At 40.9% G+C, this 16623-nt stretch overlaps 1 protein-coding gene across 7 annotated transcripts in view; it reads left to right on the forward strand.

The window, feature by feature from the left end:
• lrp8 (low density lipoprotein receptor-related protein 8, apolipoprotein e receptor) overlaps positions 1–16623 on the forward strand; it is a 140650-nt gene that overhangs the window by 68697 nt on the left and 55330 nt on the right. For all 7 annotated transcript variants that reach the window (XM_020098498.2, XM_069521606.1, XM_069521607.1 and 4 more), the window contains exon 3: positions 3171–3293. In XM_020098498.2, the coding sequence (XP_019954057.2) occupies positions 3171–3293 (123 nt within the window). The remainder of the gene's footprint in view (positions 1–3170; positions 3294–16623) is intronic.

Below are 16623 nucleotides of genomic sequence, written 5' to 3' on the forward strand. Positions count from 1 at the left end.
ATAAAAATATAAAGCCTCGAACAGAGATATCTTATTTATGTGCATTTGTTTGTAATTCAGTCAGATATTATTTGTAAAGCATGAAATCACAGCAAACAGTATTTTATTTATTTTTGTAATTTGTGTTGATGGTTTATGGTTAAACTGTAAAATATACTTTCAACTCCTTAATATCGATATTGACATCGCCTCCAAAAATCTACATTGTTCGGGCTCTAATGAATTTTTCATATTATGCTTTTATTTGCTCACAGAGAAATAACTCATGGTGGTGGATTTCATTATTTTCGTTTTTGTCCTTAAAGGTGCAGTGTGTAGAATTTTGTGATATCTAGTGTTGAAGTTGCATGTTGCAGCTGAACTCCCCTCGCCTCACCCTCTCCTTCCAAACATGAAAAAGAATCTGTGATAGCCTTTAACTGTCATAAAAACTCAAAATGTGTTTATTTTGTCCAGTCTGGACTAATGTAAAAAACATGGCGGCCTCCGTAGAGAGGGTCCCCTCCATGTAAATATAAAGTATTTAAATATAAAGGGTCTTTTCTGAGGTAAAGAAAAATACAATTCATACAATTTAGATGAAACGAACTAGTGAAAACATCATGAGGATTATTCTACATTAAATAGATCCCTTTCATCTGAATCTTACACACTGGACCTTTGAGATAAGATGCGACTTTAGAAAAGTGTTTTTGTTTCTCACCTTTGCATTTTTGCAGTTGTACTAAATGAGGATGACCTATGATTAGTGATTTGATTCAGTTCCGCAAATCCCTTCTGCCATCAGTCTTATTGTTCTCTACAGTTGTATTGTGAATTTTATTGCACTCTGTGTGTGGCTGTGGTCGGCTGTGTTATCAGGTTGTAGATGGAGATGGAGGGAAAGATGAGAATCGGGGAGGCTGGGCAGGGAGAGATGGGATTTATGCTAACATGCTGGTAGGAGGAAAGAGGATTTATCTGGCTCTTTGTGAACGCTGATGTCACTGCACTAGACTCCACCTCGACAGCCTCTTCCCTGCTTCACTTTCGTCTCTGAGCCTCATTCCTTGTTCTCTTCCCTCTTTCTATTTACCTTTGTCTCTGGCTGTGTCTGCCCTGTAATCCCTCGGGACGGCCTTCTCATTTATCCCACACCTACACCTTCTTCAATACCACAAGACTCCCTTTTTTCTGTTGTCGCTCCTCTCAGAATAAACTCTCTGCTGGTGAGAGTGGGAATATGTGCTGGTGTCTGTTCCTCGACCCGCCATACATTATCATCCATACAATAAATTTAGATAAACATGACGTGAGCTGAGGCGCTGTCGGTTCTCCTATCATGTCCTTCATTATTATGGCTCCCTCTTGTGCCATAAGTCATTATACTGCCTTGTGCACCACACACCACGGGACATCCGAGGCTACGCACATAAACACCAAGCTAATAAGAATATGACTGTGAAGAAAACACACTTATTCCAGGGTTGGACGTGTTTCTTGTGTATCTCAGTACTTTTAATCAATGTGCGATTATAGTTATTTTAAAAGCAAAAGGGTTTCAGGGTTTCAGGCGTCTGTGCGGGCTTTCATGGAAACATCATCGATTCTTTTAGTTTAAAAAATTTTAAACAAAGTGTTCATACGCATAAATAATAGTAAAGCAGTACATTTTAAGTGTGAACCACCATCACAGGCCCATCATTGACGCACATTAACACATCCTAGTCTTTAACCAAACTTACGCAGCTTTTGGCAGAAAGTTAGTGGTATGGTTTAGTTTTTCTCTGATTTAAAAAATGTCTTTTGTACGTAGGTGATCATAGAATCAAAGAGGATTCTTTCAAAATTAGTGCTGCTGTGGCCTGTCAGCTGTTCTCAGGGGGCCCCCTTTCAGCTTGGGGCCCAGGCAATTTGCGCCTGTTTTGCACACTCTGTTGCAACGGTCCTGCACAAAAGTATTTGCATTTTTTACAACCTGTTTTCTCTACTTTTCACAATTTGGTTTCTTGACACTGTGAATGAATAACAAGGAGCCGACACAGCAGACATGAGCTCCAGAAGAGTGAAACCTCGTAAAGTGCAGTAAATTACGTGGTACACAATATGTCATAGTTAAAACATCACAATATCACATTTGATTGATTTACTGCACGTCCACACGGGATCATTGTGCAGTGATTTCCCCCCCAGCGCTCTGCTAACCTCCATATTCAGCTGAACTAAGGGTCGGTGAAACCAGTCTCACATGAAGGAAGTGGAACAGCAGCAGTCACAGTTACTCTCATCGTTGGTCAGAAGAAAACCCCCAACAACACCACACACACACAGACACACACCCTGTTTATTGCCATTTGTCAGCCTCCCTCGCTCTATATTTCATCATGGCGTGGCAGGTGTAGCTAACACACCGAGCGAGTGCTTTCTCTTGTTCGGTGGCTCTCACTGTCACAGAGAGGGATTTTTTTTTCGCCCTCTCTCCATGACAGACTCAAGCGTTTGAATTTTTTCCCCCTCAGAGAAAGTGACTGCACAAAACCTTCTGGGTCTGTAAGGTATCAGAAAACGGTTATGCAGAGCCAGAGCCGGCTCTGAAAAGATTTGGCCGGACTCAAAGTTTGATCACGGGTTTCAGTGAAGCAGAGCAAAATCTCTGAGCCACTTCAGGGAGGAAGCTTTAACACTGCTGGTGTTCACAGTAACACACACACACACAACACACATGCACGAAAACCAGGGTCTGCTCAAGCTGTCATCACACTGGTCAGTCACTCTGTTCAAAGCACCATAGTTTTATCACTTGAATAGAATAAAAACCTATATTGTTCAAAATAACCTAATATCTTAATGAAGCCGTTGACAAAGACCTTCTACAGTCTCATGTTTCCTGTTACAAGTTGCACTTAAACACAACACAAGACTCCAGCTGCATCCAAACGTTCCCTGCTGAAGGTTCAATTAAACAAGGGGAGGAACATTGGTTTGAAGTTGGTGCTTGGGAATTGCTCCTGCAATTTTAATTCCCTGGCCTTGTTATTGTTTGATGTCTCCACTGTACTTACTGCTGTAATGTTGTTTCACTCCGTATCCCAAAGAGATCAGTTGTGAGATGGAGTTTAAGTATTCATGCTCTTGGAATCAAAGTCGATATAAAGAGATTTAATGTTGGACCTTTTACTTTGTCTCCACAGCGAAGAAGACATGTGCGACTACGGACTTCGCCTGCAAGAACGGCCAGTGTGTTCCTGCTAGGTGGCGCTGTGACGGGGAGCCAGAGTGTGCAGACGGGTCTGATGAGGCTGACGCAATCTGCAGTAAGTAGCAGCTCAGACACACGGACAGGAGAAAACACAATCACATGTAGACAAACACAAAGGCAAACACACAGACAGGGATGGAGGGGAGGCCATGTCCACTGTCAGGTAGGTCAACATCAAACACCCATATACACGGAAATACACATTGTGAGCGTGTATTTGAATCAAAGTACATTCTTTTCCGAAAACATCTACACTCGCCTGCATGACGAAACTGTTTTTGTCGTATTTACAGTAATTGGTGTTGCATTTTGTGACCTTCACACTCACACACACACACACTCACACACACTCTCTCGGTCTCAGTGCTTCGCATTCTGTTGCATTCCAGCTGCTATCGCCGACCTCCACTGTGTCGCACTTTGCTCCGGAAAATGGCTTTGCAGTTGTTTTTTCCCCCGTTGGCTGCAGCATCAGACATCCATACCCATAATGATCAAGGCCAGAGAGGAAATTATGCGCAGCAGAAGATTTAGCGTTTATCACTATTATGCAGTGGGTATTAAAAATCATTTGTCAAACTTTACCTTTTAAACACAGAAACCTATTTGGAGCTTAGCTTTCTCCCATTCTGCAGAACCAGCAAGTGTTTGCTGCAGATTCTGACTGAAGGACACTGTACACAGTGTAGAAAACTACATACTTCATTTAGATCATAAACTGAGACTGCCCTTCATCACTGAAATACTCAGATCTCAAGTGATTTGCTTATTCGGTTTTTTCTTAACGCTCACGTTTTCAGCTTGCACTAGTGTAATTTTAAAACAACGGAACAGAGCCGGAAAACCAACCTCAACCGTTGCACTGAAAAATTCAACACTGCCTGCTGAGATTAGTGGACTCAGCTCTGCAGCGTGTCAGAGGTTTCTCCAGCATTAACGGGTCAGGAGCCGCTCTGCAAAGTGATGCAGTGACAGTGAGGTGAGGCCGGGAGGTTTACACAGCATGTTTGTGTTTGTATGGTGGGAGCAGGGAGGGAGGAGCAGAGTGAAGGAAGTTTGTGTGGGTGTGTTTGTGTTAAGCGATGTCAGGCTCAGACAGATATGAGGGTGAGACAAGGGCCGAGGTATTCCACCAAATGTTATCTGCAACTTCACTTGGGGCTTATCAATATGGCCAAAACTTTAAATAAAAGTCAATATCGATAATTATCAAGATACATTTCAAATTGTTCTCGAAATATTTCAAATTAGAGACAGATTTTTATTTGCGATGGGTAACGTTCATTCGGGATGAATTTCTCACCACTTGTGATCCAGGACAGATTTTAATACCAGGTCTGAACTAGGGCCATACAAACTTTAACTTTGATTTCAAATGGATTCACATTTTTAAATCTCACCAGTTTTACCTCCGGAGATCAGATCAGCCACACAACATCAAACTTACCATAAACGGCTGTGAGCACTGACCAGCTCCTGCGTTTAATCTGTGTTTGATTTTCAAAGATGTGATCAAAAAGCCCTTTGAAGTTTCTCAGGGTAATAGGTCTGATTGGGAGAAGGACGTACGGACGTGCACGTGTGTGTTTGGCCTGTAAGTGATCTGAGCTTGTGCAGCTGCACAAGTGTTCGTATAAAATTCAGAGTCGATGCTCGTATTAAATATTCATCACAAGGTGAATCTGTTAGTCATTTCATCACATTAGTGGACTTGGTTAAGTCTAATTATGTTTAATCAAGGTCAGACGCTGTGAGAGGTCCGCTAACTTTCTCAGCCACATTGATCCTCAGAGCTGTGTGTGTGTGTGCACGTGTGCGTAATTGCATGCAGCAGAATGTGTTCGCACTTTTGCTTGTCAACCGGAGACACTAACGTTAACGTTTAATTATTAAAGAATCCTGGGTTTATATGCTGTTTTGTTTCAAATATTTATAAAGCATCACTTGGTGTTACTATCTTTTCATATAAAGAAACATCGACGAACATAAGTAAAACACATACAAAGTTACACAATAAGTGAATATGTTTTTAAGCACTTTTAAAGCACGACAGATATTTAACATGATAAAGTTAATCTATCGTCGATAATGTGCCTCTTTGGTTTCACACCAGTCTGTGTTGGTTTACTGTAGTGACTCAATGGGGTCTAGAAGCTTCAGTTTGCGCACACTAGCTAGTTAGGGATCATCTTTCAATCGCAGCATCTACTGATTAATGAACATCTGTAAGTTGTGGCTGAGGAAAATAACCAGGTATCACTTCTCTGCCTGCTGCACCACCCACCACCACAAGTAAATCCTCGGCCTGAGGGGAACACTGAACATGGTGAGTGGGCTTTGGCAAATCTGCTACAAGTCTCTGATCATAGATATTCCTTCATTGGGTGTTTTGTTGATGATGAAATGGAGAACACTATAACCTCTCCGCTCATCACCCCCCCATATACACAACCGTTCAGCGTCTACGTCTTTTATTTAGGTTTGTCTCCCTCCTCTTGCTTTTGTTTTGCTGTTACCACCTCATCACTCCTCATTTAAGAGAGTTAATAGTCACACTGGACTTTATCCTTTTTGCTGCATCTGTCCGTAGCTATATCCAGTCTCTACCAGCTTATACCATGGTGTCTCACATCCCCCTCTGTGTCCAACTGCTCTCCTCCCTGCTGCACGGCCTCCCCTCTCTGATCTGAGTTCAGTTAAAGTAACGTCTTTGATTGCATTGATTCTGCTGGGAGAGAATCGATGGGCTGATCCCTGAAACCTCTGGTCGACTGCTGATTAACTATGGACCTCCGATGATGCCTCTGAAACCACACACAGACACACACACACACACTCCGGCTCCTCGGGCGCCGTGTGTAATTACATGTCTGAAAATGAATCGGGGCCTTGAGGGAATTGGGAAGAAAATGCTCCACCAGATGAGTGGTCATTGATGCATGACAGGGTAAACAAACACAAACTCCTGCTCTTATTTTGAAGTGGTTGTGGTTTATTTTACTTAAATTTATCACCTTCCACATCTACGGAGTCAGTGAACTTTTCACTAACATGAAAGCACAATTACTCTCCATCATTTAAGCATTTTTATTCCCCTAATTCAAATCAAAGTCAACTTTATTTTCAATTGTGCCATATGTACCGGGCATAGACGAGATTGAAATGCTGTTTTATCTCTGATCCCTGTTGTAAACATATAAGTAGACAGAACATAGAAGTATGCAACATATTAAGTACTCAAAACATAGTACACAGTATCGGTCGGGCTCGGTTACACCTTAATAAGTACTGATGTGTTTAATACTTTCTACTGATCATCTAATTAGATGTTTTTCCCTCATCGGCTTATACCAAACTATGCACAGTGTTCAAACTGTCCTGACTTCAAACTTATTTCATTCCAGCCGATGAAACTCATTCATCTAAAGGCACAGGCTGTCAAAGCGGAGCCTCTTATCACTGCAGGACTTCTCTCCCACTTTTTACTAGCTGTGTTTTCCCGAGCTCATATCAAGCCACTATTGACTTCTTCTTTTTCATGTGGTAATTAAATCACTACTGAAGAGAAAACTTTAGCAAGTATGAGGACAGTGAAAGAGCTGGCGGGTAGCTGCTAATTGCCTTGCTGCTGCTGCTGCCGAGTCAAACAGGTATTAAAACTTCTTAATTATTGTGCCTTCGTCATATTTATACACTTTACTGCAGTTGGAGAAAGTCATCCGTCTCTTTTAGGTTATGGTGAAATATTTCTAATTAGGAAATGTTAGCATGCTATTAGTGGTATTAGAGAGATCCTCCCTCATCAAGCAGGTTAGCATTGTAGAGTGTTGATTTTAGCATTCAGCTCAAAGCTTCACTGCACTATCATCTAACTTCATGAGCCATCGAAGGAGCTTTAGACTCTCAGCCCTGTTGAAGTATATTTGTATGAAACCAGACGTATTGATCCTTGTCTTTATGAATTGGTGAATTCCATTTCCATTCTGTAAATTTAAGTTTTATTGACAAAGTGCCTCAGAGTGAAAATGTATTCATTCAGTTGTGGAAGACTCGTGGTCAGTTTTGCCCAAATCATCAGTCTAAACCCCCTGTGATGCAAACTGCCCTTCTGTGAGAAACACAGTTGACCTTTGCACGTCCCTCCTCCTGCGTCTCTTAGTCCCGGCTGTCATCTCCTCCAACCTGCTCCTGTGTACTGACGTTACTTGTCTGTGTGCGGTCAGGTCGTCCTGTTGTAGCACAGAGGCAGTAGGTTGTGCTAGTTCATTACTTTGGAATATGAACGGAAAGGATCCAGCCAGTTGTGTTGTCAGACGGCTTCAATTTCATGCTTGAGGCGGCGGCAGAGCCGGGCGTAATTTCCCAGGTGGCCTCACACTCTCTCTCTCTCTCTCTCTCTCTCTCTCTCTCTTCACCTGCCTCTGTCTCCTGTGCTCTTTAGTCTTGTAGAAGTCCAGCGACCCTCTGCCATCAAAAGACAAAGAAGTGACCATTGTTCACAAAACAGAGAGATGCACTCATATAAGTATGTGTGTGTGTGTGCGCATGTGCGTGTTAGAACTCTGAGGTCACTTTGATCTTCTACTTCAGAGTGCGAGTACTCTAATTTGTCTTTACTCTCCAGCTACATGTTCTTTTAATGGAAAGACTTTGCTGTTCTGAGGTGAATTTCACTCACGAGCCTCAACACACACGAGTACAATTGCTCTATAAGCTACTCAAAGTTTCAATCATTGAGCGTTTGTCGTCCGTTGAATAGCCTGGTATGTGGTAAATGTCAATTTTACTATTATGCACTGAATAGCAAGTCAGTCTCAGCTATTAATCATGACGTTTGAACCTGTTATAATGGCATCAAGTAGCAGATAAAAATCGATTTAATCACAAACATCGGTGTGATAAGAACAATGTAAACTGACTGAAACAGTCTTTGACAGGAATTTATTACTTTGGCTCACGTCCAATCCAATAACACTGAGGAGGTTGGATTTATGACCAATACTTTAAGAGCCTATCACGACATTTTGACTTGATATTTTACATCCTGTCGTCCATCTTTACATACAGTCTATAATCAGAATTAAAGGAAACCATTAACGACTGTATATTTACATTTTGTACGTCCAACCAGGCTTATTTTCTGCAGCAGTACGAAGATGTCCCGATGTCATACAGCTCGGGCCTTTGGTACCAGCAGAGGACACTTGAGAGTGGACAGTCGTTGTTAAAACCGACACAACACGCTGCCGCGGAAAATGTAAACACAGTTAGATTGATGCATTTGAACAAACATGGCTGTTGTTTGCCAGCTGATGATGATGTCCAGCATCACCACGGTTCTTAGTTTGTCTCCAGATAGTGTGTGTGTGTGTGTGTGTGTGTGTGTGTGTGTGTGTGTGTGTGTGTGTGTGTGTGTGAGTGAAATCGTGCTCATGAATAATTGCCATACAATACTGACAGTTAGTTTAATGTCATCTTAAAAGTTGCTGAGGAAAAAAAAAACACTAAAAGGTCATCTCTCTCTCTCTCTCTCTCCCTCTGTCTCTCTCTTTCTCACTCTTTATCTTTCAAATTTCCCTTGGTGTCTCCCTCGCTCACTCTCCACTTCCATTGTAAGCCCATCATCTTGGGCCTTCGTGTGCATTCTTCTGCTTAGCTTGCTGTATCTCACAGCATCTCATTAACCACAAATGTCTTTACCTTGATTTATATCAGCAATAAGTTAAAGTGTATTGATCCCTTAAGGAGGAAACAGAATAACATAACCACAAAAAAGACGGGATTGGAAATACCCCAGACAATGAAATTCACAGCGTTTTAGCTGCCATATGGTCGTCCTCGTCGTGCTGCAATAATGACAAAACTAAACCGAAGAAGCCCTTTGAGAAATACCCAATTTATGAGAAAACTTTAAAAAACAATATTTAATCAGGGCATTAAAGTGAGAGAATCTCATAGTTTTAATGGTACAGTGCGTTAAATTAGGCAGAGCTTTTTAAACCGTATAACATTTATGATGGATTAAAAGCCTGAATCCTTGAACGTAAACATTGAATTTAGAGTTTCCTTTGGCCTCTTTTATTTATCAAGTTCAATTTTATCAAATTTGTTTTGATTGAACATGGAATTCAATTAATTAACAATAGGAAAGCCTCGTGTTTTGAGATCTGTTTGATTTATTTATTGAAACTGAATCTTCTGATAACATTGGGACTCTTCCACTGAGAAAAAACATCTGTTTACAGTGACCACGCTTCCTTGTTTACACTCTGCAGCACATGGTCATCAAACAGAGAAAACCACCTACGCAGAAACAGCCACCTTGTGATTTTTTTTTTTGTCAATTCCGTTCTTCCGTTCAATTAGTGACCCGAGCTTTCGGACGGCTACGATTGATTGTTGGTTCGATATGTTTTTGCTCTCAGAGGACGTCTTACGGTGCTGGAACTGCCTGATGGGATTGCTTTCGCTGTAGTGTTTTCCTCATCTTTTTAAAAAACGATCACGTTTGCATTTTGTTTCTTTTTCCATTATCATTTTGCATTTATTACGAGCTAAAAATACATTTTCATCTTTTCAGTTTTAGTTTCTCTTCACAATAAAAACTCTTACTGTAACTGGAAAACAGACGTGACATCCAAAAACAAACTTAGACGATAGAACAGGTTTGATTTGAACATTTTATTATTTATTATGTGCACAATGTCATAACAACATGTCCAAATGTTCCCCATGAGGCTTGTAGCTGGACTTTGAGTACGGTATGAATCAATTTTCACAATACAGAGATAAATCACATGAACCAGAAGCAGAAAAGCAATGACACAAATATGCAGCAATTATCTCTCTGACAAAAGCTTGTCATTCTAATGCTGGTCCCACAGAAATGAACAGATGTTTTAACTGCATGGTGAAATTGAACACAACTTAATCCATGAATTAACTGTATACTATAGTGTTTTGCAATTGGTCAGAATATTATGAAACCATCGATTCATGCAAACTTTCTCTGTGGACGTTACAAACAGAGGGAGGTGATACCCTCTGTAACCAAATGCATTTGGGAGGGAATTGCTTTTGCTAAACTGAATAACATTTGTTTTTCGAGACCACTTAACTTGATAAACTATTGAATTAAACTGAGTTACGTGACAGTAGTTCTGGAAGACAAATTGCACAGCCAAAATCTGTTACAATATAATACATTTAATAACATACGTGTAATATTAGAACATTCCGATGCTCTCGTCTTGCGGTCACAGTTTAGCTTGGCCCCCGACTGTGCACCCTCCTCCATCTCCTTTCCCCTGTCTGACTCCCTTCTCCTGCAGTCCCTCACTATCTGAGATGTGGCACTTGGTATTTTTTTCGATGCCCGATGTCTTCTTCTAAACAACTATTAAGAGGGACATGTTGGGAGAAAGTGGCAATTTCCTATTAAAGCACTTGTGTTGCGCTGTATTTCTTCCCCCTACGGCGCTGACAGACCCAGAGTCTAGACTGTGCTAATGGTTCCGCATTTAACAAGCCCCTTCTCTCTCCCCCTCGCAGCCTGGAGCTACAGAGAGATGTGGAGACACATAAAGAGAAAGTGAGGAGGGGGATTTTTTTTTTAGCAGTCCCCAGTTCTGTGCCACAACAAGATCTCTGCATTATTTCTGTAGAAAGGCACAACACATCTGAGAATGTGATCCACCCCTTCATCCCAGTTTCTTCCCTGAACCATACTGCATCATCCCTCCAAGTGTCATCCAGTAGATATTGTGTAATGCTGCTAACAGACAGATAATGACGACATGACCTCCTTGTGTGTGACTTTTTAAATCGTGTCCAAAAACTTTAAACTCACATCAGGTTGATGTCAGTCAACATGTGCAGATATCTCAAAGTTGAGCAGCAGTAACTGGAGACATGTGAGCTAAGTTTGAAGAGAGAGATAAAAATCTGATTCCTTTGCAAATGAAATTTTTGTTTTTGATGGTCATTTAATATTTGGAGCATTTCTATGTGGAGTTTGCATGTTCTCTCTGTGTCCATTTGGGTTCTCCCATGGTTCTCCAATGCGTAGATAGATAGATGGATGGATATATTATTATTATTAAGCCTGCAGCATAAAAAAAAGTAAATGCAAAGCTCTCTCTGATCATTTCTTCTCTCCTGTCACTTGGCTTTGATCTCTCTCCCCCTTCTCCCTACATCAGGGCCACAATAATTGAAGATCAGTGTTCCAGTGAAAACCACTAATCAACACTAACCTTCATTTAAAAAGTAATCTGATATTAACCACATACGCCCTTTCCCTAAATTGGATTTTACATCTGAAGGACAAGGGGATGGAGTTGGCTATTCTGCAACATTGATGTAGCAGTGCAAAACCGAAGAGTCAAAACTTTGTTATCAACATCTCTTTTCTCTGGATAGTCAGCCAACTATTTAAAGACTGCTTTAAAAGTTTGTGTGGTAAATTGGCAGATGTCCACACGGGGCGTGTTACAGCAATAAATCTAATTTTTATTAAATGTGGAATGGATGGAAACATTGTACCATCAGTCTAACAACGTAAGTAGGAGCAACTAACCTATAAGTAAAGTTAAAGTAAAGGTTTAAACAACTAAGGCACATTAAATGGAAGTTAGAAAGAACCTTTCCCGTGTTATAATTGTGAAATATTGCAAGCATCAAACCAGTGAAACGTTGCACGTCTCTGGGAAACTCCTCTTTCATCTCATTGGTTTCCTCATTTTCCATGATCATGTAAAATCATGCTCCAGTTCTCCGTGTGCACTGTGAGGTGAAGCAAAGTACACACACTCATGTATTCTCATAGGTATATATATTATTAACCCCTGTGTACAATCAAACACACACACTCACACTCAGTCATGCATGCACAGCTATCTTTACAGTTATAGCACATGCACATGCAAACACTTGAATTCATGCATGCATAAACACAATCTCCAGAACTACTCGCGTGAATTTATTGTGCACATGAAGTGAGAGTTGCTGGATACAGCGTTCTATTCCTGCACACTGTCTGCATTACTGTCTATACTGATTTAACACCACAGATGAAGAGAATTGTCATTGACCTGTGAAGATTACATGTAATGTGGGTCCCTCGACTTCTTTAACTTTACAGCTCGTTCTGTCCCTCTAGTCACACTCTGAACCTCGTGGTAGATTATGCTTTAGGTCAAAAAACGGGAAATCAAATGCATTAAAGCAGTAAATGATTATTACAATCATTATAGTTATCTTTAGATGCTTTTATATTTTTGATTCTCTATTTAGCTCATTCCAAAGATGACATTTTCAGATATCTTTAGTTCAGCCAAAAGTCCTAAACCCCAAGGTGTTCAGTTCACAGGGATATATGACAAATGAATCCATCCTTAGAGAAGTACTGGTCACTCGTAATGGATCACAATTATTCGTGGCAATTTGCTGTGCAACGTGAATAAAACTTGAATACATTGCTTCACCCGTGAACACGATTTGCGCCTGAGTTGTGTCATGAAGATTTTCATCTGCAACAGTGAAGACAACAACTCCCATGATTCCCAGTTGCTCTACAATTTCATCAAACAAGGGTTTTTTTTTTTTTTATATTGTTTTGATTGAGATACCCCTAGTGGCTAAAGTAACATATTGTACATTCAATAATCCTGTAAAGGGAAATAAACTGAGGGTTTTCTGGATTTCAAAATGTCCCTGTGGAGCCACCACACGCTCTCATCCCTGAGAACTCATTCCTAATCGGCACATACACAGATACAAAGACAGCATGACCCTACACCTACATCAGCACATACGACCACTGGCTGGAACAAGGTTAATTAGCGTAGCCATGACAATATGACCCAGTGCGACTGTTCAAACCATTTGAATTGCAAAGTCCTTACAAGCAGAATAATTGGCCGATCCATACATCTCCGCTCTCGCATGAATCATTGATGCATATGAGCGCCCTGCGAGCTTAAGGCTCCCCTGCCCAATGTCCTTTGTGTTTTCCAGTCTTTTCTCCTCCTTCATAAAGGTTACAATTATACAGAATGCTCTGCAATCCCTGAATGAGATTGACTGTGCACCTGTTACAAGCCCTCCACTTATTTGAATTAATATCTTTCCCTTATCAAAACTACCTCTCCACATCTCCATAAGCTATGTTAAGATACAGTCCAACGCTCATCTCCGAATGGATAACAGCAAAACCTGGGGAGATATTTTTGTGTCTGTTCACGGGTTCACAGTGTTCATGGGTGTTGAGTTTGTTGAAATGTTCCAGATCTGAATGAGCAAGTGACTAGATTAAAATGTAATGTCGAGTGTGTTTGCATTTGTTGGCCCTCGGGTCACAAGAAGCCCCGGTTTGATCAAATTCCGACCCAGTGCTCCTGCCTCCGTCTTTGAGCGTGTCTCTTAGTTTCATCCTCTAATTTCTGTAGTCCCAGTTTCCCCTCGCATTGATATTCTCCCTTCTCTGACCAATATCTGACCCCATCTCACTGCATTTTCCTTTTTATGCACTCCCCTCCCTTCTTACATCTGTCTGCATCCTGGACTTCTCTATCCACATTTTATTCAATGTCCATGAAACCAGGTTAATCAAATTAAACGCATGATTTTGAAACATGTGGTTTTGATTCAAGCAGACTGAGCTACACTGGAATGATGTGGTTATATATGTGGTTGAATGTTCATTCAAAGGCCCTGTTTTTACTACACAGAGTAGCCAAGCGATAAAAGTTTACTGTTCTCTAGCAGGCACTCGCCAATTTATGATGCAACCTCATGGCTGAAACTTGAGTTTAATTATCCTATTTCACAGACGATCAGCTGTTATGGACCTCCCCCGTTAGTTTGGACTTTACTCATGGTCTGCAACATGCAGGAAATACTTTCAATAATCTCTATTTGTAGTCACGTCAGAAATTTGTTCAGTTTATAAAAGAGAGATAAGAAATTTGTAACACAAAGTGTCCATGCGTCAATTTTATGGAAATATACATTTCTTCAATATGGCATACATTTTGCTTTGCTGCACATATGGAGCGAATTGATATTCACAGCAGCACAGTAATATTCCGCTGATCTGATGTGAGGCATGTTTCTCAGGTGTTTGCATAAAAAGCACAGTTCTTCATCAATCAGTGATGTGCTGTCTGGAGTGCAGGGGAATTCAGTGCACCTTTAAGCGTTTTAAATTCATGCAACTATACTCCTTAGCGGTGGTACAGGCTAAATCATCTGTACGCCTCCATTCCTCCCCATTTATCATGTGCCATATTATCACATACACTCCTCCCACGTTCCTTTGTTGTGACATTGCGTCTCACTGTGACAGACAGTGACTCCAGGACAACATATATTACTTCCCAGGCCTCAGACACACACCTCATAATAAAAAAATTATCTTTACATTAGCCTGTGTGGCTTCGAGCCTTCTGAATCAATCACCAGGGGGGCTGGCAGGCGGCTGAAGACGTGGTGTCGCGCTTCAATCCTCCAATCCCCTCCCTCCTTGTGAAGGGAAATTAAGAAGGTAGTTAATCAAAAGTTCATTAGCATACAAGGCCTGGCTCAGTCCACCTCTATACCCTGCTCATAATAGACACTTAAGCAGGACACGTGAGGCGCATAACAAGTCTGTAACACTTCTGGATGCGGCCTTTGAATTACAAGACTGCATGGTCCCTTATGTGCTAAATGAGTTTTCTGACCCCAGGACCTGAAAAAACTATTTAACATCCACAATTTCCCAAATGCTAAGAAGAAGAATGATAGAAAAAAGATTCATCTTAAAGCAAATTTTATTGCCGACTAACACAAACATGTGTTTTAAAAAATACACAGGAAAAACCGATATTTGCATGAATAGCAACAAACAGGACATGTCAGCAAACCCCATGCTGCCATGCACGCACCCCCAACGCAACTTCTGCCACACATTCTTCTAATCCAGTGGGAAACATGCATTTGATGCATTTTCTGCAATCCCAGCACCAATTCACAGCAGCCATGTTATATGTATATTTGAAAATCCTGCATAATTGCACATTTATTTTCTAATTAGCTAAATTCTTCCGTACTCATAGGATTCAACAAAAACTATTTATGTTACACTTTTTATCCCCTGCCCCTTTCTAAGGCAGTTTAATCCAAAGGGAAGAAGGTAAATTACTGCTAACTCAAGTTGACAGTGAAATTAAAATATAAGTAATGTATTAGGTTGACTCTGTTTAGGTTTGTGTTGATTTTACAGAGAAGGAGGTTGAGGGACAGGTCTGATCGAGCTTTACATTAATGTATCCTGGATGTATTCACTGACTGCACACTTTTTTGACCCTGTTTTAAATCGAATAATCCACAAATACTTTGAAGCCGCCACGTCCACCGATCACTTTCTGTTGCTGCTCGTCCACCCAGCAGCTCCACTGGCTAGCATCAGTTCCTCTGCCGCTCTCAGCCTTGGCAGTGGACAGGCTAGCTGGCTGCTAACACCCCGCGGTTTGTCTCTGTGCCCCAGGATTTTTATAGCCCATGAAACATTCATTCAGTATAAAGTCTGGACAATCATGAATGTAGTTAAATGCCCTGGCAGCTCAGAGAAGGATTTATAGGATTTATAAATGTATAAAATATGTAAATGTACAAACTGTAATATGATCTAAATACTTTGTGACAAGATGCAACCTTTGCATTCTTCCCTGTGGTAGTCACTTGACCTCAGATATGTTTAAAGTGGGCTTAATCTCTGCAGTTTACTATTAAAAAGTCCATTAATACTCATCAGTGCTCGCTGTGCTCCTGCACATTTAAGGTGACCAAAGAAAGAGCTCAAAGCTTTGACTGCAACTTCAGTATCAATACCATCTTTACATTTTTCAGTTTATTAGTTTATGCTTTAATAATTACTGTATTTAGTTGGTGTGTCTGTTTTATTGTTTGGTTTTGACCGTGCAGTCCTGGGTCCCTGTCTTACACCTTTCATACACTGTATGAATGTATTCATATCACTTTAAAGCCAATTGACTCAACACAGATATTTTAATCAACAGATGATTACTTTAGCAATATGAAGTTGGAAATAGCTTTTTCATACAGTGAGTTATTTCCCCTGGGGTGAAAAGCATCCAGTTTATTTTGGCATAATGAACATCAGTGGAGCCATCTTTTTCTTCTTGCTCATCTGAATTTGATTCCGTGATTGGCAGCTGATCCGTTACTCCGCCTCCTGGACTCACGGGCCTCAAATGGTCAGTCGGACAAATTACATCGCTTTAACCCAGCTGTCAATCAGACACTTAGTGGGCTGGATCCCCGGGGCCGTGTTTCTGTGTGCAGCTTTTCATTAGACTGAGAGAGTCTCTGTGGTAACCCCT

Source organism: Paralichthys olivaceus, chromosome 3 (assembly GCF_024713975.1).
Source record: "Paralichthys olivaceus isolate ysfri-2021 chromosome 3, ASM2471397v2, whole genome shotgun sequence".
NCBI lineage: Eukaryota > Metazoa > Chordata > Actinopteri > Pleuronectiformes > Paralichthyidae > Paralichthys > Paralichthys olivaceus.